At 33.1% G+C, this 17,947-nt stretch overlaps 1 protein-coding gene across 1 annotated transcript in view; it reads left to right on the top strand.

Moving 5' to 3' along the window:
* The window catches only part of Msh4 (mutS homolog 4), an 88,060-nt gene that overhangs the window by 58,807 nt on the left and 11,306 nt on the right, over positions 1-17,947 (top strand). The window contains exons 15-17 of the mRNA XM_047519661.1: positions 1,623-1,823; positions 5,618-5,736; positions 7,033-7,161. Of these exons, the coding sequence (XP_047375617.1) occupies positions 1,623-1,823; positions 5,618-5,736; positions 7,033-7,161 (449 nt within the window). The remainder of the gene's footprint in view (positions 1-1,622; positions 1,824-5,617; positions 5,737-7,032; positions 7,162-17,947) is intronic.

Below are 17,947 nucleotides of genomic sequence, written 5' to 3'. Positions count from 1 at the left end.
AAATTACCCCTAAACTTTCTTTTAAAATTCAAAAAATTATTCACTCAGAAATTGGAAAATCAAAACAGAAAAAACTTTAAGAAATTTTAAAGGTTTCCTGAATAAGAGAGACTACAAGGACTGGGGTTGTACCTCAGTGGTAGAGCGCTCGCCTCACATGTGTGAGGCACTGGGTTCGATTCTCAGCACCACATAGAAATAAGTAAATAAAATAAAGGTATGTGTCCATCTATAACTAAAAGATATTAAAAAAGAGAGAGAGACTACAGGACATTTCCTTGGTGAAAATGGCAGTGATTGAAATTTATGAAGTTCAGATCTGAATACCCATTAGAAGCAATATGACAAATCTAATAGAGAGAAATGAATCTCCAAAGTGAGCATTTTCATCTACTTGTTCTTTAGATGTGAGCATACTAAGATCAGGAATTATGTCATTTATTTTTGTATTCAAGTCTATGCACAGACCTTGAATACAAATGTTAAGTAATTTTTTAATGCTGAGTGAATACTTCAGTCAAGTTAACCCCTTGAAATTTCTTATCCAACTTTTTAGTAATACATACTTTAGCATGGAAATTTATAGAACTAGTATGTGATGATTATGGTTTAATAATTGTGGGCCTAATAACTTTAAAAACATTAAAACTTCTAACTAAAATCCATAGTAACATTTCAAAATTATGATTTTTAATTTACTTTTATGGGAAGTATCTTACAAAATTTTTCATATTTCCATATTTCTTATGGAAGTACTATTTTTTGCTTTGATATTTTATAGACTGAATCTTATTAATCTTTTATGTATCCTTTGAGATCAGAACCTTACCTTAGGGATTGGCCATCCTGACAGTTTTTTTTTTAACTCTTAAAGGATTTAATATTGCTCTGTTTTGGTTTGAGAGGGATAATAATAATATTAATAATGAATTAATATTAATTTTTGAAAATCCTTTAAAATTTTTAAGTCTGTTTTATAATGCATGCTTTCAAGTTTATTCATGCATTTCATTTAGAGGTTATGTAGAGTTTTAGTTTTCGCTTATACTTCCACCTTCTTCTTCCTTCCACCTTCAAATGATATCCACAGAGACTTGATCATTATTTGTTTCTATGAATTAACAAAACCTTTTTGTTGTATATTATTTATCCTCTTAAATTTCTTTTTAGACAAAATTTCTCCAGAGGATAGGACAAAAAAAATTTTTGCATTTGGTTTTATTCTATAATCATACCTTATTTTAAGTGCTAAAGATGTCAAAATAATGTTAAAGGTTGAAATAATGCTTAAGGTACAGTAAGTAAAAGTTAGTTCTAAAGTAATCACTTATTTTAATATTACCAATGGCTATAAATCTATAGAAATCTGAAAATCTTATGAACTATCTGGAGCCCAAGACAGTGACAAAGAACTAAATTGCAGAGTTCTCTGAAAGTGAATAAAAATGATTAGAGTATATCTATTGTAACTTAGAGGGATTTAGTTAGGAATTTTCGATAAAATAATATCAATGTTAATGTCCCAAGTTGACCCTGGTAAAATCACTAAATTATGCACAGTACATACATATCACAAACTCTTTAGATATAAATTAATCTTTAAAAACATTCTTTTTCTTCAGTACGCCCAGAGTTTACTGACACTTTAGCAATCAAACAAGGTTGGCATCCTATTCTTGAGAAAATATCTGTGGAAAAACCTGTAACCAACAATACCTATATAACAGAAGGGAGTAATTTTCTAATCATAACTGGACCAAATATGAGTGGGAAATCCACATACTTAAAACAGATTGCTCTTTGTCAGATTATGGCCCAGATTGGTAAGTTATGCTTTTATTTTAGAGTTACCAATTATGTTCCCTTTTGAAAATGTTATGTGCTTAGATTTTAGGTCCAGATGTCTAATTAACTTAAGGAAAGTTTTGAGTAGATTCTCCTACCTAAAAGTATGATAGTGTGTCTATTATGTAGATCATAACTTTATAGGTATTCATTAAAATTCATCCAATTTGGATTGCATAATAGAATATTCCATCCTGGAATATTATAAAGTTAGAAACTTGCTCACTCTATTAATACTGTATTAATTTTTATTGAATTGAATTATATAAGTATTTCAGGTTCAAAAACACTTTTTTGTGTGTGAGAAAAAGTGAAATGAGTAGGATAAGCTTTTGCCTCGAATAACTTATGTGAGATTTTCCCCAAATTATAACATTTCAGACAAAGAAATTTATCCTTTAATTTGAAGGTTACCAATAGCAACTGGGATGTTACACATACATAGATGAACACACAACATTGTCACATATTTCTTGATGTCCAAACAACTCCCATCTCTGAAAACTGAATGCCCTTGAGGAATATATGGATCAGAGATGAGATTTTTGACCCTAATGCAGGAATTCTCAACCAGGAGTGATTTTGGTTCCCTACCCACAAGCCTAGGAATTTGGTTTTGGTTCCATACCCCTATCCCCAAAACCAAGGAATCCGGCAACATTTGCAAACAGATTTTGATAGACACAACTGGTGGGAGTATAGTCCAGCAATGCTGCTAACATTCTACAATGCACAGGATGGCTCTCCTCTTTCTCCTTCCCTCCTTCACAAATACATAAGAAAGATGTATTGAGCCTGAGATGTTAGTAGTATGATGGGTGAGAAACCTGGTCTAATGTAAAGGATTGCAAGTGGAATATAGCAATAGTAATATGGGTGATACAGAACAAATTGACTCAGTTCTAGGGAAGGAAATCAGAAATTAACAAATGAAGGAAGATTAAATATTTCATTGACTTTGGAATTTTTTTGAAATTAAAAGGACATCTTAACTAACTGATTCATATGTGATGTAATACTCCTATTTGAGTAGTTATGAGGAGCTTTATCTTTTAAAAAACAAGTTGTCCAATTATTGAACAACTCTAATTGTTAAAGCATTCATTATACTAAATTTTAACTTTCTATAACTTGTATTTATTAGTTCTAATTCTTTTATTTATCACAGAAATATCACTGATAGTAGTTCTTCAAATATTTGAAGATAATTATTCTCTTGTTGTTGCCCATCTTAAACCTCTGAAATACCTCAAACTATATATACTGTTATGTATTGTCTGAACAAAAGAAAGCACTGGAACTTGAAAGACATGGTAGTTAAGAGCATAGACTTGGCAGGTAGATCCATTTTGTCCAATTACTAGTTGTGTAATCTTAATTACTTAACCTCTTTAAGTCTTAGTTTTCCTATCTCAAAATGAAGATTTTAATATTAGGTACATACTTCTAAGAATTGTTATAAGAATTGAAATAATGCATATAAAGTACTGTGGAGGGGAGAGTATGAGAAACAAAGGGACTTCCCAAACAGAGGTAAGAGCATTTCTTAAAGCACAAAAGAAGAAGAAAGAAAAACTATGTTGTACTCAAGGATTTACAAATAGTCCAGAGGTTTCTAGTCCTTTGGTTTGTTGAGCAGAGTGACTATGAGAAGTGGAAGGATATAATGCTGGAGAAATGGACAAGAATTAAATTATTAAGGGATTAAGGGTCTAGATCCTTAAAGGAGGAGACTGAACTTTATCCAGCAATCTGTAGGGAGTTATTGAAGAAATTTAGTAAGAGAATGGCATGATCGGATTTGACTTAGATAGATCACTTTTACTGGCTATGAACAAGAGCCAGACCAGAAGCAAAGTATCATTCAGACAGCTTTTGTAATAATGTAGATAAGCAATTTTGAGAATATTTTGGGTGGAGGTTAGGAGAGAGGATAAAATAAAACACACCAATTAACAACATATGCTGTATTTCTCTTCTTGGTACTTTCAACATTTATTTTTCAATTTAATTCTTCTGAAAGCCTTATAGGAAAGTTGTATTTAAGAGATCAATAATTTCTGCTCTTTGAGGGAAGGTCCTGTGTCTGTGTTATTCACCCCAACACATAATAGCTTTTAATAAGTATTTGCTAAATGTCTACATAATGAGGAAGATCAGGGCCAAAGATTTGCCCAACATCTCCCCATATCAATTTTTTGCCTTAGTCTAACCAACTTGCCCTAATGGCTAATCCTGTTTCTCTGTACCTTCCATGTATTATCCTAATATATGTATTATTTATTACTTATAAAATATAATGAATATTACTGTTAACTCCATATTGTAGGTAAGTAAATCAAAGGATTGGGAAGTAATTTGTCAAAGATCACATAACTTCTATGAGGCAGGTATATTTTATATATATATGGATATAGTTTGCAGATGTATTTAAACTATAGATTCAAACTCAGGCAGCATGACCTTAGAATTTTAGCTCTAAGTGAACAAAATGTCCTGCTGGCTAAAATATTAAGAAAGAAGCAGTTCATTCCCAGTATGGGGAAATAGAGTGTTTTTATTTTTGTTTTGAGTCAGACAGTTCTGTTTCAAATTCTGCCTTATCAATTCATTATTTATTTTCAGAAAACATTTATCATGAGATTATTTTGTGTTAGAAGCTGATCTAGGTTTATAATCTCTGCTTTAAAGATGATTAAAAAACAGAATAACATGAAAGAGCTATATCGTACTAGCTTTGTGATTCTGAGGATTCATGTTTTCAGTGGTAAAATGAGAAAAAAAATTAGTACCTATTTCAATGGATTATTTTGAGAATTGGGGACAATGAATATAAAATGTTTAGCATGTGAAAAGTAGGTGCAATCATTATAATTGCCATTATTACTTTTAGTTTTATTAGTATAACTTGCTTTTTTTTCCCTGCTAATCTTTTTCTTCTGATCTCGGCTCCGTTATTTGTCCTTACCTTTGTTTTAAATGTCTGTTTCTTTGCTCCCATTATTTCACTATTTTATCTATAAAGAGTTTTATAGTGTGATACTTTTCCTACTCGATTATTGTATATTTATATTCTTATGATGTTAGAATGTCTTTTATATCCCATACTTTGTAAAGAGATGGGCACATTAATCAGATTGACTTGTTTTCAAAAGACAAATATTTTAGATTAGTTAGCACATTAGTTTCTCAGGTAAAAACAGTCTTGTGGATTAAAATTCACCTTTTTAATTTGATCAGATGTTTTACATTTATTCTGATTCAGGCTATTTCTGAATATTTATGATAATTTTTTTTTGTGTGTGGTGCTGGGGGTTTGAACCCAGGGCCTTGTGCTTGCAAGGCAAGCACTCTACTGACTGAGCTATATCTCCAGTCCTATGATAATGTTTTCTAATATACCTTTCTATAGTTATTTTATCAGTTTGAGCTTCATAAACATTTCCTTCAATTCTCATATTTTGAATGTGATTATCATTTAAGCATATTATTTAAAAAATTATCCTACTTAAAATAATCTCTATCTTATTAGAACTTCCAGATAACTTTGTACAACTATTTCTATTTTATATATGAGGAAGATGATATTCAGAGAGTTCAGTGCTGTTCAAGGTTATGAAATAAATAATAGAGCTGGGCTGTGTTTTCTAACTTGATATCCATTGCTCTTTCCATTACATAATTCTAGTAAATGAACCAAGAAGTGTAAAATGTTGTTGATATTTACATTTTACAAAAGGATTTTAGTTTACTTTGATCTTGTATTTTATAGGATCATATGTTCCAGCAGAATATTCTTCCTTTAGAATTGCTGACCAGATTTTTACAAGGATCAGTACTGATGATGATATAGAAACAAATTCATCAACATTTATGAAGGAAATGAAAGAGGTACTCAAACGAAACTTTGCTTGTGTTAAAAACATTAAATTTTCCCATTAATGGTCAATTATGTAAGAAAGTATTCTTGAAGTAATACTTGCAAAGTGCTTATACTCCTTTCTGAGAGCCAGAGGGCAGTCAAAGACAGCTTCCTAATTTTTGTCTTAGGAAGAAATGGAAGTGAATATTTTTTGAACAATAGTTTTAAAAGAAAAAGCTTGTGTTATTGAATGATAAAAGTGTGCTTACATGTTTTTATATGGAAAATATAAAAGACTTTTCAAAAAACAGTATTTAGTACCATTCTGCATAGTTATCTATTGTTCCTATTAGACTTGATTTTAAAATAAACTATAACTGTTAGAAGGATTTTTAAAATTACCCTCACCTTTGCCCTTATAGAATTTTCATTTGCTGTGTAAAATATGTATTCTTCCCCATTTCCAAGCCTATATCAAGTAGGCTTTACAGTTAAAGATAGCTCTTGAAATATCTATAGTAGGTAGGAATTATTGGATTACTATACAGTTAGATAATTTTCTGTAAATAGTGAATAGTTATTTGTCCCACAGTTCATATAATTACTTAGTATGTATTGAGTGTCTGTGGAGGAGTATAGCAATATACCAGGTGCTTGAGGTGTATCTTTAAATCATCTTAGCCTTCAAAAGCTTAGTCTCATGGAAAGGAAGAATGTTCGTAAAACTTCTATTGTGTCATAATATAATATAGGTAGAATTTTATCTTTTGTGAAAGAGGGTAATTTTCTTTGGGGTAAGGAACACTTCTGACAATTTAAGTTTTATTCTTTGTTGGTCATGGATTCCATTTTTTTTTTCTTAAACCAAGAATTAAGAATTGGGTACTTTTTCCTAAATTTTTCTTTCCATCTTTATTGAATGCAGAGTGATCGTAAAATAAATCTATGAGATGATTTTAAGTACTTTATGACAGTGGTTAGTCATCTGTAGTGAAGAAAATGACCATCATTGTACTTTATTTGAACACTTAATTCACTGCTTTGTTTTATTTCACTATCTCTAAAGACATCAATATTTTAGATAATGATTATTTACTCTTGTCTCATATGCACGTCTATCTCTTTCTATATCAGCTATTCTATTGAAATCTTTAGTTATGAGATCTTGAGAAAGAAAAGCAATGTGTTATTTTCTACTCAGCAGGATTTCTATATTAAAATACATTTCAGATGAACTAATAAAAAGATTTGAGTTTTGTTCCATTTTTTTATGATAGTGACAGCTGTTTGACTACAATGAATAATATTAAAATTATATTTTTCAGATAGCATACATTCTACATAATGCTAATGACAAATCACTCATAATAATTGATGAACTTGGCAGAGGTACTAATACAGAAGAAGGTATTGGTATTTGTTATGCTGTTTGTGAATACCTGCTAAGCTTAAAGGTATACTTCCCTATTTATTGTAAATGTATTAAATTTGAATCATTTTTTGATGTATCCTTTATGTATTTATGATTGGATGTCACAGGCATCCAAATTAGCTTTTCGAATAATTTTTGGGTTGAAAACATGTACCATAGAATTGATATTTTTGTTGCTTTATTTCTGACAGAAATGGGAATAATTAATATGATAGCCATGATATAAACAAGGAAAGGAGAAAATCAATAAGTACAATGTAAAAAGTGGTTGGCTTTAATCAATTTGAATAGTAAAATATAAAGACATTTTAATAATTGTTTTCACATGTAATTATATTGTCTGTGGTGTCACAACGTGAAGTAACACACTAGGCATCTGAGGTCACTTTACAAAAAAGTCTATTGACCTACCCAACTAAAAATCTAATTCCTTTTTTTTTTTTTTTTTTTTTTTTGCGGTGCTGGGGATTGAACCCAGGGCCTTGTGCTTATGAGGTGAGCACTCTACCAACTGAGCTATCTCCCCAGCCCCTAAAATCTAATTCCTTTAAAGAAAACAGTTTTTAACAAATCAGCTATGTCAAACAGTGACTTTTTCTCTCTTATTAGGCTAATTTTTAAAATGTCCTTTTAGATTATCATTCCAAATACTTTTTATATCTAGAATACCTTAAAATGTCCCTAAGATGAAGTTCTTTACATTAAATGAGAGTCTGTAATGATTTATTATGTAAAATATGAAAAATATTTTATACATAAAGGTATATGATGAATTAAAAACAATGTTAATAGATCATTTTAGTTTTTGTAATTCTAAATGTCAATCATAATTTCTCATTTAAATAAGATGTACTTATTACTTAAGACCAAAAACTAATTAGTATCTGTGGTGGTTAATTTTATGTGTTAACATGATTAGGCCAGACATTTGGTCAAACATTATTCTAGGTGTATCTATGAGGTTATTTCTAGACATTTAACATTGAATTGTAGACTGACTAAAGGAGATGACCCTCCTTAATGTGGGTGGACCCCTCTGATAAATTAAGAGCCTGAATAGAGCAAAGAGCCAGATGATTCAGAGTCTGCGTGCCTTTGATTTGGAAAAGGATATGGGATACTGAAAATTTGAATAGGGATTCATAGGAAGATTGTGATGAAGTTGGAGATATTTCATTCTTAAAATGTGATGAATCTTCTTTGTCAGTGAAAGAGACCTCTCTATCTCCAGTGAAAGTAACTTTCCATCTCATCTGAGGAGATTACCCCAGCATTACCTAAGGAAACTATAATGACTTCCCTGAAGCAGTTTCTATGCAAGACAATGCTGAGTATACTCCCCACCCCCACCACTCATCTTGGCTTCTTTCTTGACATATAACTAGACTCAACTACTGCCTGACTCCTAAAGATGAGGTACAAAATATGACTTAGGAAGGACTGCATTACCCTCCAAAAGAACTACTTGAATTTTTGAAAATTTATTTATTAGAAATCTAGGAAACATGGATGGAGAGGGGTATCAAGGGTATGAGATAATAGTAAAAGAAAGATAAAGTTGGATCAAGGTGAATTTATTGATATGGACGTAAGCAGAGACTACATTTAATATTGCAACTCAGTGAGTTAGGAAGGGCTCTAACAATTTGGTTGGTTGACTGAAATTTGGACCATAACTGACCCATCATGAATGATTTGGAAATACTGGATATAATTCAATGTAGAAGAAGAGCTTCAAAGCTAGGGAGGTTGGAATGTTAGAGCGTCTTTGTCATTTGTGATCTACTTATCCCTTCTGGGGAAGTTGAAAAGACATACCTTTCACCATGATTATGGGAAATAAACTTGAGGGGAGTCCTGGCATTCTTGAAGTGGCCTGTTATTACCCTTTTCTATAGGCCAAACCTTATGGTGGGAACTGTGGTTTCTGAATTGGGAAACCAATAGGAATAATTGGATTTGTGGTGGCAGGGGCCAAACAGTGATTCTCAAATCACCAAAGTCAAAGTGGGCATAGTTACTACCATAATGGAAGGAGAGTCAAATCAGAACAGTTTGACTTGAGAGCTTATGAAGATGGCAGATTAGAGGAAGGGAGTACTTTTCCAGTTGCTCCACAGCTTGAGATTCAAGCAGCAGGAGTTTTGCTTCTCAGCATGGTGGGTGCCTGAGGGAATTCACTGAAATTCAACACTGGATAGTAAAATAATCATAGAGACACAGTAATTCAGAAGCTTTGAACATAGAATAGACATGTTAGAGACATCCCAGCTTTGCTAGTGGCAGCAGCATTAGCACCTCCAGTTCACTACAGAGGGGACGGGAACACAGGCAGAAAGAGAAAAAAGTAGTGAATAAATTTGGCATGGGAGAACCATGAATTGGAGAGGGAGGCTGATCTCAACTGACCCAGAAATAGTGGGGCAAGCTGAAAATTCAAAGTACTTGAACCTCTTGGCAGTGAGCAGAAAGTTGAGAAAGAAGACATTTCCAAGTCTGAGTGGCAACATTTGGTTGTGGAAGCTCTGGAGTTCATAAAGTTTATTGCCAACCTGTTCCAACAAATGTCTACTTAGATGTCCAGAGTGTACATGGCCCATTGCAATCAAAATAGAAACAGAGAGGATTGTGTAGAGGGGAATCCTCACTGAGGATATCAAGGAGAGAGAGGCTTGTGTTCCCATTGTTTCTGGCAGCTCATGCAACCAGCTGGAGAGAGGCCAAAAACTGGTCAGAGAGACTCATTTGCATTCCAGATCTGATCCTAGGAAATCCACATCCGTGGTGATGGAATATGTGAGACATGCAGATGGTTAGGTCTTCCAAAATATGGAATTTTTTTTCTACTTCCAAAAGTGGAATATTGGGGAGGTCCCTGAGAATCAGATGTCCAGTAGATATTGGCATCTACTTAGCAACAGGGGGTATGGATCTAATCTCTCTGGATTAAATCCTTCCTAACAAAGTTTCAAAGGACAGAACTAAACCCCAGCCACTGGACCTTCCCATTAGAACACTGCATCAAACCTGCTTGGGGAGTGCAGTGACCTAGTTTGTAGAGACAAAATGCCAATTGTCAGTACTCTCCATTTTGTCCTGCCTTATCCTGTGAGGTGGGAAGCTGAGAGATACCGCAACCATCTTTGGTTCCAAGCCACATCAGCTGGCAACTTGGTGAGAAACACAAAGCTGTGAGATTTAACAACCCTAACCCTTGATCCTAGTGGTACAGAGTACAAAAAGAAATGCAAAAAAAAAAAAAAAAAAAAAAAAAAAAAGGTGCAATATCAAAGGCAATGAACATTCATTCTTGTCAAAAGTTTTGACTACCTCAGTGGTAGCTCCTGTATTAATGCATGTATTAATGCATGAATGTTTGGAAGTGATTGGAATGTAAGACCTGTTACTTAATCCGTATATTCTAGTTTGAACTGAGTGATAACTGTAGGCAGGTGAGGTAGGGCTGGAGGAGGTTGATCACTGGGTGTGTGTCCTGAAAGGGCAGCCACCTCCTCTTCCCACCCACATCTCTGTTTCTTGACCCCAACATGGGCTGAGCAGCTTTTCTCTGCTGGTCCATTTCCCCATGATGTGCTGCCTCACCTTGGGTACAGAGCAATGGAGGTGGCCAACCATGGATTGAACCTCTGAAACTGTGAGCCCAAAATAAACTTTTCCTCCTCTAAGTTTTTCTTGTTGGTATTTTGGTCACAGTGACAACCAACTAAAACAGAGGGGGAAATAAATACACACACATATATATGTATGTATACATATATACACACATGCATATTATATTTTTATGTATATGTATTATTTCTTTCCTTTTTATCTTTTTTTTTCTTTACCCATTTGAATTTTAGCCTTGATTTGATTTTGGAGGGGTAAAATTTATTGTAGGTTTATTTTAATTTATTTTTTGTTACTTTGTTTTTATCTTTGCTTTTGTCTTATTACTTCTTTTTTTTTTTGTCCCCCTCTAATAGCCAAATTCTCTTATTCCATCTTCCTCTTTTTATTTATTACTTTTGGTTCTTTTTTACTCCTTTATACCTATCACCTGCTACTTCTCTCCTGCTTCCCCTCTATTCACTTTTAAAATATTTCTTTTGCCTTCTGAACTCATTTTCTCTTAGGAAACTGAAATTGTACTATATGTTAGAAGTATTCAGTTTGTATAGTTCCTGCCCTCCCCATTCATGTTGTAGTTATTATTATGGTGAATAACTTAGTTGACCTTGCTCTTTAATGCTAGATCTAGTTCCTAGCTATTATTGTTTTTGCTGATGTTCAACACTGACCCACCATTTCTCTTTGGGTGGTAATCAATATTGTAAATGTCATAGTAGGTGGTGGGCATTTATTTTAAACCTGTGTATTTATCACTACTATTATTGGTATTACTTACTCCCCCTTTTTCTGGAAAGTCATTGGGACCCTGCAAGTACACAGGGTAGAAATTCTTCTGCTGAGCTATACTCACAACTCAGCCAAATCACAGCAAACCTTGCTTCATGAATGAACTAACCTCACTCAAGCCCCAACAATACTTTAACAAATAAGGTAGAGGAGACAAAACATCAAACCAATAACCAGGCCCCACGTAGGAACAACTATAGGGGGACCTTAAGTTCAACTCCTAGAAATATACTCATATAGCAAAAACAGAGAGATTCCCAAGATGATAGCTCAGAGCAACACATAGTATTGCAGCAGCTCTCCAAGAGTAAATTAAATGAGTAGTTCTACAGGAGCAAACAGAGCAGAATTGGAGGTTAAATTAACACTTGGATTATGCTGAGCCTTGGTGGTGAAGTTAAAAGATACAGGACTTACATAGGACTATAAGAAAGATAACTGCACACCCCCCATGCATAAAAAGGATGAGAACTCCATCTCTACAGATATGCAAGTCCAAGACCTCTGAAAACATATGGAAACAGGCAAACTAGTCCTCCCCCTGCCAATTTATAACCCTCCAGCTAAGCAATCCACAGATATGGAAGTGGGTGAAATTTCAGAGAAAAATTATAAAAAATTAATTATTAAAATGTTCAGTGAGCTAAAATAAAATCTACTGAATCAATTAATATAGCAAGTACAGGAGGTTAAAGACCATTTTAATAAAGAAAGAGAGATATTAAAACGAAACCAACCAGAATTCCTGGAAATGAAAGAAACAATGAATCAAGTAATTCACCTGGAAGTATTACCAACACATTAGATTATGTAGAAAATAGAACTTCAGGTTTTGAAGACAAGGCTTATGAATTTTAATACTCAGTAAGCAGTAGGGGTAAAAAAAGACTATGATCAGAATATAAAAGAACTCCAGGACAACCTCAAGATATCAAATTTAAGAATCATTGGGATAGAAGAGAGTATGTAAATAAAGCCTATGGCATTAAGAACCTTTACAGTGAAATTACAGGAAAATGTCCTAACTTTAGAAATGAGATGAATATCCACATATAGTAGGTATACAGAACCCCAAATACACAAGATCAAAAAAGAACCTAAGACACATCATAAGTTAAATGCTTAACAGAAAATAAGGAAAGAATATTAAAAACTGCAAGGGAAAATATCAGGTAACATTTAAAGGTAAACTGATAAGTTTATAACTTCTCAATTCAGACACTGAAATCAAGGAGGGACTGGAATGAGATATTCCAAGTTCTGAAAAAGAACAATTGCCAGTCAAGATTGTTATATCCAAAAAAGTATATTTCAAAATCAAAGAAGAAATTATAAAAACTCTGTAATAAGGATAAATGGAAAGAGCTACTGACCACTAAACTAGTACACACACACACACACACACACCAAAAACAAACAAACAAAAAAAACTCAAAAAACAAGATCAAACTACATGCTGTTTGCAAGAGACTCATTTCATAGACACAGACACTCACAGTCTGCAAGTAAAAGTATGGAGAAAGATAAATGGAGTCCCTAAACAAACAGGATTATCTATTTTCATATCTGATTTCAAGCAAAAATTAATGAGAAGAAACAAAGGTCACCACATATTGTAAAGGGAACAATCCAACAAGAAAATAGAATAGTAAATATTTATGCCCCAAATTTCAGTCCACTTGATTACATAAAACAAATACTTCTAGACATTAAATCCAAGATAGATCACAAATACAATACTGGGTAATTTCAATATACTTGTTTAGCCAATAGTCAGGTCATCAGATGTAAAATCAGTAAAGATACTTCCAGCTGAATAATATTATAAATTAACTGGACTTAACAGACATCTACAGTATCTTTGATGCAAAAACACAAGAATTCATTTTCTTCTCAGTGGCTCATGGGAACTTTTCCAAAATGCATCATATGCTAGGGCACAATGCAAGACTTAGTAAATACAAAAAAATGATATACTCTTGTGCATCCTATCACATCATAATGGAATGAAATTAGAATCAACAGCAAGAAAAATTATAGGACTCACAAAAATACATGGATATTGAAAACTAGTCTTCTAAATGAAGAATGTATCATAGAAAAAATAAGAGCATAAATTTTAAAAATTCTTAGAAACAAACAAGAATAGACAAATACCAAAATCTTTGGGATGTTATAAAAGGCAGTTCTAAGAGGCAAGTTTATAGCATTGTGTGCCTTCATTAAAAAACCAGAAAGATCCCAAATAATCTAATCATATACCTCAAGACCCAAGAAGAGGAAGAAAAAACTTTCCAAATCAGTAAAGATAGAAAATAATTAAGATCAGTGCCAATATTAATGGAATCCAGAATGGAAAGCAATACAAAGGATCAACACAACAGAGCTGGTACTCTGAAAATATAAGATTGATAAACCCCTAGCCAAACTAACCAAAAGAGAGAGAAGACCCAAATAAACAAAATTAGAGATGAAAAAGTAGATATCATCATAGATACTTCTGAAATCCAGAGGATCATTGGAAACTGTTTTGAAAATTTATACTCCAATTAACTGTAAAATCTGGAAAACATTGACAGATTTCTACAAACATATGAGCTACCCAAATTGAACCAAGAACAGACCAATATCAAGCAATGAGATTAAAGCAACAATTAAAAGCCTTCCAACAAAGAAAAGTCCAGGATCAAATGGATTCTCAGCCAAGTTCTTCCAGGCCTTTAAAGAACTAACACCATTCTTCCTCAGATTATTCCATGAAATAGAACGGGAAGGAATGCTCCCAAATTCATTCTATGAAGCCAGTATAACCCTGATACCAAAACCGGAAAAAAGACACACAAAGGAAAAACAACTACAGACCAATATCCCAGATAAATATAGATGCAGAAATCCTTAATGAAATATTGGCAAACCATATTCAGTAACACATTAAGGGCTGGGTTGTGACTCAGTGGTGGAGCACTTGCATGGCATGTGTGATGCACTGGGTTCAGTCTTCACCACATAAGAATAAATAAATAAAATAGAGGTGTTGTGTCCTTCTACAACTAAAAAAATTTTTAAAAATAGCACATTAAGAAAATAGTACACCATGATCAAGCAGATTTCACCCCTGTGTTGCAAGTTTGGTTCAACATACACAAATCAATAAATGTAATTCACTACATAAACAGAGTTAAGGACAAGAATCATATGATTGATTCAGTAGATGGAGAAAAGGCTTTTGACAAAATCTAGCATTCATTCATGTTAAAAACACTGGCAAAACTAAAGATTAGAAGGAGATTACCTCAACATTATAAAGGCTATTTACAACATATCCAAAGCAAACATCATACTGAATAGAGAAAAACTGAAGAAATTTTCTCTAATATCAGGAAAATTACAAGGATATCCACTTTCACCACTCCTATTAAATATATTTCCTGAAACTCTAGCCAGAACAATCAGGCAAGAGAAGGAAATTAAGGGGACACAAATAGAAAAAGAAGTCAAATTATTTGTTTACTAATGACATGATCCTATATCCTGAAAATTAAAAAAAAAAAAAAAGACTCCACCAGAAGACTTCTAGAACTGATAAAAGATTTTTCAGCAAATGAACAGGCTATAAGATCAATATTCACAAATCAATAACTTGCCTATACTCCATTAATGAATATGCTGAGAAAGAAATAAGGAAAACCATCTATTCAAAATAAACGCAAAAGAAAAACTAAGGTACTTGGGAATAAAACCAAGGAAGTAAAAAAAAAAAAAAAAAAAAAAAAAAAAAACCTCTATAGTGAAAATAACAGAAGGATGAAGAAAGAAGTTGGAGAATAACAAAAGGATGGAAAGACCTCCCATGTTCTTAGATAAGCCAGATTAATATTGTCAAAATGGCTATATTACCCAAAGTATTATACAGATTCAATGCAATCGCTATCAAAATACTATTCTCTACAGAATTGGCGAAAAAACAGTCCTAAAATTTATTTAGAAGAATAAAAGTCTAATAATAAATAAAGCAATAATAAGCAAGAAGAGTGATGCTGGAGACATCATAGTAACTGATCTCAAATTATACCACAGAGATACAGTAACAAAAACAGCATGGTACTGGAATCAAAACAAACATGAATACCAATGGAAAAGAACAAAAAACAAAGACAATCCTACATAGATCGTATCATCTGATCCTTGACAAAACTGCCCATATTTTGTCATGTTGAAGAAAAGATAGGCTTTTAATCAAATGTACAGTCATTTTCCCCAACACGTAGAAGAATGAAACTATATTTCTCACCCTGCACAAAAGTCAAAGTGGGTCAAATACCTTAGGATTTACACCAAAACCTTTGCAACTGGTAGAAGAAAATAGGCTCAGCCCTCCAAAATAGTGGCATAGGCACTGACTTTTTCCTAAAGCTCAAGAAATAAAATCAAGGAGCAATAAGTGGGACAGCTCAAATTAAAAATTAATACACAGCAAAGATAACAAGAGAGTGAAGAGAGCCTAGAGATGATGATGGAAAATCTTTGCCAGGTACTCATCTGACAGGAATTAATATCCTGAATATATAACAAATTGAAAAGCCTCAACACAATAAAGTAAAACCCAATCAATAAATGTGAAAAAGAACTAAACAGAAACTTCTCAAATGAAAATAAATATGTGAAAATATGTTCAACATCCCTGTTAATCAGGGAAGTGTAAATCAAAACTACATTGAGATTTTATCTTTAGCTATAATGGTAATCATCAAGAATATAAATAATGAACCAGGCATGGTATCACACACCTGTAATCCCAGCAACTGAGAAGCCCTTAAAAAGGGCTGGGGATGTGGCTTAATCCCTGGTATTAAAAACAAAACAAAAACAAGAAAAGAATGGGAGGAAAGGTACACACATACATTTTGGTCAGACTATAAATTAACAGAATTACTTTGGAAAGCAGTATGGAGTTTCCTCAAAAGACTAGGAATTGAACCACCATATGATGCAGACAATTCCTCTCCTTGGCATCTATCCATAAGGACCAAAATCAGCATACTAGAGTAATATAGGAGTATCAATGTTTATAGCAGCACAATTCCCAAAAGCCAAGTTATGGAACCAGCATGGGTGCCTGTTAACTGATGAATGGATATAGGAGATGTGATATATATTCACAATGGAGTTTTACTCAGCCATAAAACAGAATGAAAATGTATCATTTGCTGGTAAATGGATGGAACTGGAGAATATCATGCTAAGTGAAATAAGCCAGACTCAAAAAGTCAAGGGTCAAATATTTTCTTCCAAATGTGGAAACTAGAACAAAATAAGGGGAAAATAAGGGTAGGGGGTAGATCCCATGAAAATAGAAATCAGTGAAATAGAGGAAGGGCATTGAGGGGAAGAGGGTGTGACAGGAAAGGAAGGAACTGTGGAATTAAATTGGCCAAATTATATACATATATGAATATACCAACCTATATATGTATGCATATTATACGTATAATATGTATATCATATAAAGTGCCAATTTAAAATAAAACTAAATAAGTAGAAGGAATATCAGTAGAGCAAAAGAAGGGGAACAGGGTGAGAGAGGAGGTGATAGAAAGTACAGGGGACTGAAATGAAGCAAATTATATTCCATACACATATGATTATGTTAAAATAAACCCCACTATTGTATATAACTATAATGAACTAATGCAATCATTAAAAAGAATAGTCTGATTTTCTGAGATCTATTGCAATGTCTAGTTGATCTTGGAGTACCTAGAGATGAAATAGATAGGAAACCTACTAAATTATTATTTGATCTATATAAACAGAAGTTTTAGGTGAAGTGAACAAAAAAACTAACCTAAATAAAAGCAGTTATGACCCCTCAATCAACTTCCAACCTTGTCTATTATGGACCCAGAACTCCTTGAAAGGGGAAGCTAGGTCCTCTTGAGGAAGAATCCTGGTACACTTTCAAAAATTTATACAATCATCTCTCAGTGTCTGTGGACATGGGTTCAGGAACCCCCAAGGATACCAACATCTGCAAATGTTCAAGCTGTTTATGTAAAATGGTATAATATTTGAATGTAATATATGCACATCTTTCTGTATACTTTAAATCATCTCTAGATTCTTTATAACATCTAATACAATGTAAATGCGATGAAAGCAGTTGTTATACTGTATTAAGAAACACCAAGAAAAAAGATTGTCCATGCTAATACATACCAATTTCTTCCCATATATATTCCATCTGTGGTTGGTTGCATCTATGGATGTGGAATCAATGGATATAGAGGGATAACTGTACTGTTAATCTTCCTCCTACCCAATCCCTCAAAGGGATATATGGCCTTTCACCAGGATAACTGTGCACTGGGGAAAAGAAACAATCAAATTTT

Source organism: Sciurus carolinensis, chromosome 1 (genome assembly GCF_902686445.1).
Source record: "Sciurus carolinensis chromosome 1, mSciCar1.2, whole genome shotgun sequence".
Classification (NCBI taxonomy): domain Eukaryota; kingdom Metazoa; phylum Chordata; class Mammalia; order Rodentia; family Sciuridae; genus Sciurus; species Sciurus carolinensis.
This window is presented reverse-complemented; position numbering and strand designations above follow the sequence as displayed.